At 50.1% G+C, this 10,554-nt stretch overlaps 1 protein-coding gene across 2 annotated transcripts; it reads right to left on the reverse strand.

The window, feature by feature from the left end:
• Positions 1-1,230: 1,230 nt before the first annotated feature.
• On the reverse strand, positions 1,231-3,551 carry LOC125510576 (heat stress transcription factor A-2a-like). Of its 2 annotated transcripts, none has more exons than XM_048675794.1 (4): positions 3,414-3,551; positions 3,248-3,324; positions 2,555-3,113; positions 1,231-2,382 (listed from the first exon to the last, which is right to left on the reverse strand). In XM_048675794.1, exons 3-4 carry the CDS (start codon positions 2,924-2,926, stop codon positions 1,636-1,638), a joined length of 1,119 nt encoding a protein of 372 aa, XP_048531751.1. In that variant the 5' UTR covers positions 2,927-3,113; positions 3,248-3,324; positions 3,414-3,551; the 3' UTR covers positions 1,231-1,635. The 2 variants fall into 2 exon arrangements, with proteins under 2 accessions (XP_048531751.1, XP_048531752.1); XM_048675795.1 differs by having other exon boundaries at positions 3,419-3,549.
• Positions 3,552-10,554: the final 7,003 nt, after the last annotated feature.

The raw sequence follows: 10,554 nt of genomic DNA on the forward strand, positions 1-10,554 counted from the left end.
CTAAGTGGCTTATTTAAGCAGAGATGTTATCCTGCAGAACATTTTTTGAAGAACACACCTATATGAGTCTGATTGTCAAACGTCGCAATCTATGAGAGTAGGGTTCTCTTTAATAAACTCATGAAAGATCACGGAGTATAGTAAACTCATGAAAGGTCACGGAGTATGATGCATAAGCTTCACCCGCGAAGAAGATCCACGGTAGCCACGTATCGGTCAAGGCTTTATGTGAAGCTGGATTCGCAGAAAACTTGCAGTTTAAAGCTCAGTCCACTGTTCAAGTTGCTTACTAGTGTAGCATAGAGTTCTAGGTGGAAGTTTAACTTAGCAGTCTCCACTGCAGTACCGGTATATAAAAACAGTGTTTTGGAACCAAAGGCAAATTTTTGTGTGCTTCTGGGATCTGGATCTGGTGGGGGATTGCTGGAATTTAGTCTATTTTAGGCAGCCCAATAACTATTTCAGAAATTCCTAATAAATCCTAGAGGCCCACTTGCCCATTTATGCAAGGCAAGGGATACTACTAAAGTTTAGTCCCACATTGGTAGTTTAGTGGGAATTAGACCTCCTTATAAGGAAGGTTCTTTCCCCACTTGTATGAGCATAAGAACAAGAGGGATATTCACGCGCGCTCCTCCTCCGTCGCCCGCCTCGCCACGCCACGCCTCGCCGCGCCGCGGGTTGCGAGAATGAGCCGAGCCGATATCTAAATTTTTGCCACGCACTACAGGTATACGAAAGGTCACACGGAAGCTGAAAAGATTTTTGCGAAAGTGGAGTTCGAATGCGAACGGTGCAGCCCTTCGGCTGCTGGCAGTTCGCTTCGTCTCTGTCTCTTCGTTTCGTTGCCCTCTCGCCTTCTTCTCTTGCGCCTATAAAAGGGAGGTCGCTCCTCCCAGAGAGACGCATCATAACCTCTTCCTCCTCTCGCCACAAGTTTCTGAACACTGCGCTGCTGCTACGATCTTCCCCATCCCGTCTTGCGGCGCATCCCGTCTTGCGGCGTGCACCGCAGGTCGGGACAGTAGGCCTCCGAAACCGCACCTTTTGAGTTCTGTACGGGAGAAGGGTGATAAGGTTTTTGGGGAGCGCTCAGCGCGACTAATGACTGCTTCATCACGGACGATCCGGTCGCCGATAACTACTTCCCCGATAAGGTTTCGTGTAACTTCTGCTGCAATCTTCTAGCACTCGCTTTGGCTTTGCCTTTGCCTCGTGGGTCGATGGATCTACGTCCAACTTGGAGTACTTAATCCGGCAAAGCCTCGGAGCATTATTCCAGCACGCCAGGCCAAAAGGCGCTGGCCCCTTTCTGTTTCGGGCAACTTGCGCATGCAGGCCGCGGGGCCCCGACAACATGTCAGGTACTACTACAACTAGCAATAGAAAATGAGCAAAGCAGACCAACCCCCAACGCCCACGCCCATGGGGGCATGGAGCACCACCGCTACCGCTACCGCTACCACTACGCCTACGGTCTACCCCACGGCGTTCGACGTTCTCCAGCGGAAACTTCTTGTTCTAGAACCTTCATCTTCTTTCGCTCACTGCTGGCTGGGGCTGTCAGGCTGCGGCCCCGCGTTGTTCTCCGAGCGGCAGCAGATATTTCTCGCTCTAGAACCTTCCCTTGTTCCTTCACTGGTAGCTGCGGGGCCGGTTGGGGCTGAGGTGGTAGAGGCTCTGCACCAGCTCGTCCACCTCATCGTCCACGTCGTCGTCCACCTCGGCGCCGCTCGCCTCCCCTCCCCCGCCCCCGCCTGCATCCCGATGCCTCTCCTCCAGGCCCAGGCTCAGCAGCTCCTTCCAGAAGCTCTCCGTGTCCTCGCCGTCCGCGCGCCTGCCCTCGCCGCCGTCGGCGAGCCCGGGGCCGTAGCCTCGCGCCGGGGCGCCGTAGCTGCTCTCGCCGTTGCGGGGGAGGAGGTACTCGATGGGGCGGCCGCGCTTCTTGGAGAGGAGCGCCTCCGCGAGCTCCTTCCGCCGGCTCTGGTCCTGCCGCTCCACCAGCATCTGCAGGAAGCTGGGGCTCTTCATGGCGCGCGCCAGGAACACCGTCATCTGCTGCTGCTTCTGCTCCGTGGCGGCCAGGCGCGCCTCCATCTCCTGCATCTGCGCGCGCGTCGCCTGCTGCTCCTGCCGCAGCTTCACCACCTCCGCGATCAGGGTGCCCTTGTCGCGCTGCAGCCGCTGCACCTCGCCCTCGGGCCCGAAATGCCCCACCTCCAGGCACGCACCCTGCTGTTGCCCCTGCTGCAGCAGCGCCGGCGTGCCCGCCGGCGACGACTGAGGCCGGCGCCGCCTGATCGTCTTCAGCAGCTCCTTCTGCCCCCGCAGGAACCCCTCCGCCGCGAACTCCCACCTGTCCGGATCAACCTTCCTGAACCCCTGCGATGCAACACAAACAACCCAATCGGGTTGAGTTTTTCTGGAACAAAACCAATCAGGTTCGGTTCGAATTACATTGCATCACATTTTGCCAAGCAATCGCCATGGATAGATGGATGGATGGATACTGGTACAGCAAGAACAATGCGTACACCAATCGGCAGAAACTTACATAGGTGTTGAGCTGGCGGACGAAGCTGGAGAAGTTGCTGTGCTTGAAGTAGCGGGGGAGGAGCACCATGGAGAAGGCGTGGGCGTCCCACACCACGAAGGTGTTCCCGGCGACGCCCCATGACACGATGGTGTCCGTGCTGTGGTCGTCCACCACCTCGTACGTCTTGTTCAGGAACGGGGTAGGCCCGGCCTCGCCGAGGCCGTCCATCGGCCGCGGCAGCTCCGCCAAGGCGCCGCCGCCGGCCCACGAAGATGGGGAAGAGCCCCAGGAAAACGGGGATGAGCCCCACGAAGACGGCGAGTATCCATCAGCAGCACCTCCGGCGAAGTCAAATTCCTCCTCTTTCACAATGCCGTGAAAGGGGTCCATGATCAAACGACCAAACAAACTCTAGAGAAAAATTGGACAGAGGGGATTACTGAGCACCGGTGATCGATCGGACCAAGGAAAACGAGGTCCAGAAAGAATCAAGAACCGGCCAAATTAACAGAAGGCGATCTTCGCTAGAGAAAATGTCGCCCTCCTCCAGACTCCAAAGAACCAAACCCGAAAGTTTCTGAATCAAAATACCAAAAACAAAATTCAGAACCGCAAGATTAGCAATCAATCAGGGGCTACCCGAAGGTGGTTGCAAAATGAAGGGGAAAAGAATCTGCAGTAGTCAAAGTTTGAGCAATCGTCCGAACTAACAATGCTGTGGTTGACCAATTCAGGGGATCTCCGCTCCTCCTAAAATGGCAGAGCTCCCCATTGACGCCCGGAAGCAGCTGCAAGAGGAGGGTCGGAGGAGGGCAAATGTAAAATCGGAGAGTACAAGAAGAGAGAAGGAACAAGGACGGAGAGAGAAGAAGCAGACCAGACCAGACTGGGGACGGAGAAGAAGGGAGAGGAAAGTACAGTACTATCCCTTCACGCTTCGTACTTGAGGCGCTTGAGCGAGCTCGTCAGAAGAGGCGCACGGTCACCGCCCATTTATACAGCCAACGTACCAACCCGCCGGGGCTTCCAATTCCGAAAGATCGAGACGGTTCTGGAAGGATTGGAACCATCCCCGGGGCTGGCTTATCCTGTGTGACGTGGCCGGGGAGAGTTCTGGAAGGCCCGGAGCGGGGCGATGGTTCTGGAAGGCTCGAACAAGTAGCCGCTTATCTTATTGCAGGCTGCCGGCGTCGCTTTGCGCCAGCCGGGCGGGACCGGGCGGCCATTGACCGCCGCCTCCGCGCGGAAAGCGCGCCAAGTTGGCTGGCCGCGTGGCGCGCCCTCGTGACGCGATGCGCCTACAGTGGCCGTGGTCGACCGGGATATTTCCCCCCGGGGAGGTCGGCGGCCTCGCTGTCGACGCCCGGGGTACGCACGCGCTTTCTTTTTTGCCTGCGAGCTCAGTTGTTTATGCGGCGCCGTGAGCTTTTGCAGCGGGGAAAGCTTACGCGGCGTGCCTTGTCTGTTGCGGTTGCACGGGAGAGCACGAGGAGGGATGGGGATTTTTCTATCGAGGGGGGCTCTGGGCCAGCTCCGAGCCGTCGTCGTCGGCCCAGAACTTCCTAAGAGAGAGAGAGAGCCGCGCCATTCAGCCCGTGGAGTGGATCCGGGCTGTACGGCCTTTTCGTTTACCTGCGGACGCCCCACGAACAAGAGCGAGCGAGCTCGGGCGCGCTTGGCGCAAGACCGCAGCAGGCAGAGAGGCCACGAACTGGGCGGGCTCGCATGGCCTTCTAGCGCGCGCGCGCGCAAGCCGGGCAGCGTTACGCTTCCTCTCGGGCTCGTCGTGCGCGCGGCGCGGCTGCCGTCTCCGCCGCGGCGCTCCGGCCACCGGCGCCCGTGCGGGCCGAGGCGACCCGCTGGCCATGCCGTGGCCGCGTCTGGACGTGCGCCGCCGCCGTGTGGGCGGGCAGCTGTCCAGCGTGCGCCCCGGTGCGCAATGCTCACCATTCGGCCGGCACAACACGGCGACCGGCCTTCAACTCTCCGCTCTCACTCGTGGTTGGGGACGGTGGGGAAAATGAACACACGGCTAGCTCACCCAGAAGCTCGACCTCGCCGCTCCCCATTTCGCTTCTCGTCGCCATATATAGATAGAGAGACAGCCGCTTAAACGGTGCGGTGGGCGCCGCGCGCTGGCCATTGGACACCTGTGTGGTGCAAATCGCTTGCAGCGGAGATATTTCCGCCGGAGTGGAAAAGGAAACCGAGCATTTCTCTAGACTTTTCTTTATCGAGAAGGCCCAAACGGAGGCCCATGACTTCAGGAGGAACCGGCTCGTGAGTTAAAAAAAAACAATGTTAAAATCTGACGTGAGATTAAAATCAAACTTTTTATTATGGCAAATTATATTATCATCACAGCATGACAATTGTCATGGCGCAACAATATACTCCCTCCGTTTCTAAATACTAGATGATACCCGCACGTTGTTGCGGAAATGTTTTGCAATATATCCAGTTAGAATTGGTTGTATGCAACATGAATATTTGAAGAATATATGATATGAGAAGCTGAAAATAAATATGATTTGTGGTGTTTGATTATTGTATAATGTAAATATCATAATATAATGTAAATTCTCATGCATGTTTGCATGTTGAGGTGGTTTTTTATTATGCATGATTGCATGTTGTGGTGGACCTTCCTTCATGCATGTTAAATGATGAGGTGGCATACTTGCATGTTGAGAGAAATGGACTAGTGGGGGCTAGCTATTTAGATATAGAAGATTTGTCTTTTTAGAAATTTCAACAAGTGACTACATACGGAGCAAAATGAGTGAATCTACACTCTAAAATATATCTATACACATTCGTATGTGGTAACCATTTGATATCTCTAAAAAAACAAATATTTAGGAACGGAGGAAGTAATTATTTAAAAGTTTGACATCAGATTTAAGCAAAATCCTAACACCTTATATGAGTTAAATGCCCAATTGATAAACTAAGGGTATCTCTAACATATCAAACTCGATGTTAGAGATACCCTTAAGTTTGCTCTTTTTGCCCTAAAACTTGAGGAGTAAAAGTTTTACACAGATCAAACACGGCCGATCCCCTAAACTCAAAACTTTAGTAAATCTAAATTTTTGACCCCTAAAACATGCCCTCACTCAAACTTGCCTTCACTTTCTCTCACTCAAATTTAGTCCAGTTGTAGGCGTTTGGACTAAAAATATGGAGTTGCATGCCTCCAGACCGACCACGCCACCACCGCTAAAACTAGTGTCGTCAGCCGTCCGCCGCCCCGGTGACCTGGAAAATGAAACCCCGATCAGCTCCTGCACCTCCGGCGACCCTTATCAGCGTTGGAATCCGGACAACGACGACAAATTCAACGAAGAGCATCTCGCCGGGGGCCCACGAAGGCAAGGTCGTCATCGTTGTCTCTCCTCCGCTTCACTGTCACCCAGAGCTCCGCCACCTCCTTCCTTAGCTTCTCGTTCTCTCTACTCACCTTCTCTGTCGTTCCCCGTGCAACGTCGGACGCTGGCTTCACCGCCCACCTCTCCATCGTGACCTTGCCCACGGAGCGAAGGCTTGAGGGCCAGTGAGAAGGAGATGGCACTCGCTGCTTGACGATCATGGTGATGGTCGAAGCATCATGCACGGAGGGGCCTTCGCCAGCGCCGTACCTGAGAACGAGCGAGACAAAGAGCAGAGAGGAGCCTGCAGGATGGTTCCATGTGGAGCATAGGCGGAGGGATGGGAGCGCAAGAACGAACATGGCGAAGGACAATGTGGAGGTCGGCCGTGTGTGCAACGGTGAGCAAGGCGATGGGGAGCTTCGCATGGGGCAACGACCCATGTTGTCCTGGAGCTTCAACGAGGCCTTCATGGTGTCGTGGCCGAGCGCCGCATGGTGTGACACGTCGGTTCTTTTGTTTACAAGGCATTCTATGTTGCACAAGGCGCTGTTATTTCACGGTTGTAGCCCATGACGTGCGTGTGATTGTGTGCATCACTCTCACATCTTCAGCGATCCTGATCAGCACCGTGCTTAGGTGCATGCTCCGGTGTGCCAATACCAACTGCCAACCATGCTTCTCATTCACCTCTCTCGCTCTAAGTGCTCGCTGATCCCTTCTTCCTCGACTCCGGTGACACCATGTGAACCCACATATCTTTGTGGGTAGAAGATTTTTGGGATAGGGGATCTGCTAGTTGCTGAAGAGTGATTTCCATAACAAAAATAGTAAAGTGTGATAGGGAGCACTTTTAAGCACCCCTTAGCTAGGCTCTTTAGGCTCAAATAGACCATTTCCTCATATGTAGGCCTGAATCAGTGCAATTTACGTTGTGAGGCGGGGGGTTGTTGGCTGGGATTTTTTGGGCGGTCAAAAGGATGTAGAACATACCTCAGAGCCTGCATTACCTCAAAGAGACTCTACTGGGCCATACTCTAGGGAAATGCCAAAAGTGCACTGGGAACAAACATGCCCTAACTTGTCCTGACACTGACCCTACAAAACTTGTCCCATCACTCACTTTATTTCACCTACTCGAAAATGCCATGTTTACCACACTAAACTTGTCCAACACATTGCATCTTGTATAAATCCAGTCGAAACTAGGTGAGGAGACGATGTGTGGCCCACTGAGCCAGCTATTTTTTTTACAAAACCCCATGTCCACTGTGCGTGCTCCCTCGTGTGGCTATGCACTTTTTGTTTTTCTAGAAAGGATCCCATAATCTACTGAATTGGTATCCCATATTCATATTTTGTTTCTTGTTCTCTCTCAACATGTGTCCCTAGTCCAGTGATTTGAGGGCAGCAACGCCATTATGATGGCCTGGCCCGATAGTGACGACTTGTGTGGCATTGGCGACATTTACCATAGGGCTCTCCCTCGTTCTTCATTCAGCGAGCTCAGGTGATGACGGCTCATGGACAGAGCATACTTCGATAGTGACTAGGACATACTTCAACAGAATGGTCAAATTTGCCAATTTTTTCATCCACATTTGCCATGCTTTGTCCCATACCTCATTAAACCACATACTAGTAGATCTTTACTACATTCATTATTAGAATAACATGAATTCAATAGGGGATGGGAGGGAGGGGATACAATTTTCATTCGATCTTCACAAACCCTAACTTTTTGATTAGATTCGTCGTTGCTTCCTACTATCATAAGTGAATACCAAAGATTAAGCTACCTTGTCACATCCAACAATAAAATTTGCCATTTCTAACAAAAATTTAGCACTCCAACCACCCCCAAAACCCTATCATCAATCAAAATCCGCAAAAAGAACTTAGAAGAATGAGTACTAACCACAATTCAGAGGCTCTCCGCTGCATGGACCAAGCTCTGCCAGAGTATGGTTTCTTCGTCGCTTCGTTTTGTTTGTTCTGAACTGAGTGAGTGAGAGAGAGAGATGTAAAATACTATAAATGATGAGGTCGACATTTTTTAAAGCCACGCCTCCTCGCATCCCATGTGACCCTCACGTGTTGCTTTAGGTATTTTTTTGGAATAAAACAAACTTCTTCCTTCCAGACTGGCCCGTGCTGACTCAACAAATACCCCCATTTATACTAAATTGAGCATAGTTTACCATACCAAATGTAATGTTTTCAAGTAGGTGGATTAAAGTGAGCATCCGCGACAAATTGATGTATCAATGGTGCATTTAACTTGTATCTTGTAAAGTTATGTCCGTTCAATGGAGGTGACTAATAAAAAAATTCGAAAAAGGAGTCAATTTTTTTGCAATCATAGTTTTATCTCCTTTTATTTTGACCTTGTAGTTTTTTTAGAAATACTAGTGAAGTACTTTCATATCAGTTAATCGTGATGATAGTTCAAACAAAAATGTTAGTCATCACCACCATATAAGTACCATGGAGAAGCCCTCCACCCAACATCACACTCCCTCCATGTGTTGTTGCCTTCTTTCGTGTTGCCATACCAGCGTGTTGCTCACTTCCGTGAGTCAATTATCTTCTCACCACTGTCCGACATGGGCAACCATCCTAACTCTTTAAAGCGTATACTTAGAATCTTTCCTCCAAATTTTGGAAGCTCATCCAAAAGAATCAAAAATTCCTAAACTTCCAAATCTACTGCACTAAATTCAGTCACGGAATCAAGTTGAAAGTACATATATTTGTAATTTGACACCTTCTTTATTTTGTATGGTAGGAGCAAGCTTAGTTGCATGGAGATGAAACCTACCTTCCAAAATAGGAAAAGTGAGGAGTGACACCTGGACGCAAATGAGAAATGTAGTCAAAACTAACTATGCAAGATGTCTGTTGATCTATGAAACCTCCATTAGTTCTGATAGGGTGGTGCACGATCTCGAAAGTACCCGAAGGAAAAACACACAAATATTTTACCTAGGTTCAGACCCTCATGGTGGAAGTAATACCCTACTCTTGCTTGATTTGATTGATATATGGGTCGCCTCATGGAGAGAGTTACACTGAAGATCGTAGTCTTTAGCGAGAATCTGAGGTGATTATGAGATGATGTAAACTAGCCCATGGCCTCTCCTTGTAAAGGCAAGTGATGTTGGGGAGCTGATGACCCACAAGTATAGGGGATCTATCGTAGTCCTTTCGATAAGTAAGAGTGTCGAACCCAACGAGGAGCAGAAGGAAATGATAAGCGGTTTTCAGCAAGGTATTCTTTGCAAGCACTGAAATTATAGGTAACAGATAGTTTTGTGATAAGACAATTTGTAACGAGCAACAAGTAACAAAAGTAAATAAAGTGCAGCAAGGTGGCTCAATCCTTTTTGTAGCAAAGGACAAGCCTGGACAAATTCTTATATAGAGAAAAGCGCTCCCGGGGACACATGAGAATTATCGTCAAGCTAGGTTTCATCACGATCATATGATTCGCGTTTGGTACTTTGATAATCTGATATGTGGGTGGACCGGTGCTTGGGTGCTGTCCTTACTTGGACAAGCATCCCACTTATGATTAACTCCTATTGCAAGCATCCGCAACTACAAAAGAAGTATTAAGGTAAAACTAACCATAGCATGAAACATATGGATCCAAATCAGCCCCTTACGAAGCAACGCATAAACTAGGGTTTAAGCTTCTGTCACTCTAGCAACCCATCATCTACTTATTACTTCCCAATGCCTTCCTCTAGGCCCAAATAATTGTGAAGTGTCATGTAGTCGATGTTCACATAACACCACTAGAGAAGAGACAACATACATCTCATCAAAATACCGAACGAATACCAAATTCACATGACTACTAATAGCAAGACTTCTCCCATGTCCTCAGGAACAAACGTAACTACTCACAAAGCATATTCATGTTCATAATCAGAGGAGTGTTAATATGCATATAGGATCTGAACATATGATCTTCCACCAAATAAACCAACTAGCATCAACTACAAGGAGTAATCAACACTACTATTAACCCACATGTACCAATCCCAGACTTAGAGACAAGAATTGGATACAAGAGATGAACTAGGGTTTGAGAGGAGATGGTGCTGGTGAAGATGTTGATGGAGATTGACCCCCTCCCGATGAGAGGATCGTTGGTGATGACGATGGCGATGATTTTCCCCTCCCGGAGCCCTAGATTGGTTCCACCAAGGTTCCGCCTCGTGGCGGCGGAGTCTCGTCCCGAAAGCTTGCTTATGAATTTTTTTTCTCATTGAAAGACTTCATATAGCAGAAGATGGGCATCGGAGGGCCACCAGGGGGCCCACGAGGCAGGGGGGCGCGCCCAGGAGGGTAGGGCGCGCCCCCCACCCTCGTGGCCAGGGTGTGGCCCCCTCTGGAACTTCTTGCGCTCAGTATTTTTTATATATTCTGAAAATGACTTCCGTGAAGTTTCAGGACTTTTGGAGCTATGCAGAATAGGTCTCTAATATTTGCTCCTTTTCCAGCCCAGAATCCCAGCTGCCGACATTCTCCCTCTTTATGTAAACCTTGTAAAATAAGAGAGAATAGGCATAAGTATTGTGACATAATGTGTAATAACCGCCCATAATGCAATAAATATCGATATAAAAGCATGATGCA

Source organism: Triticum urartu, chromosome 5 (assembly GCF_003073215.2).
Source record: "Triticum urartu cultivar G1812 chromosome 5, Tu2.1, whole genome shotgun sequence".
NCBI lineage: Eukaryota > Viridiplantae > Streptophyta > Magnoliopsida > Poales > Poaceae > Triticum > Triticum urartu.

What these genes read in the sequence shown, in the direction of transcription:
- LOC125510576 (XM_048675794.1), bottom strand. Translation starts at nt 2,926, where the DNA reads ATGGACCCCTTTCACGGCATTGTGAAAGAGGAGGAATTTGACTTCGCC. An exon ending in TCCGCCAGCTCAACACCTAT is followed by an intron (nt 2,383 to 2,554) that starts GTAAGTTTCTGC and finishes GTTGCATCGCAG; the next exon opens with GGGTTCAGGAAGGTTGATCC.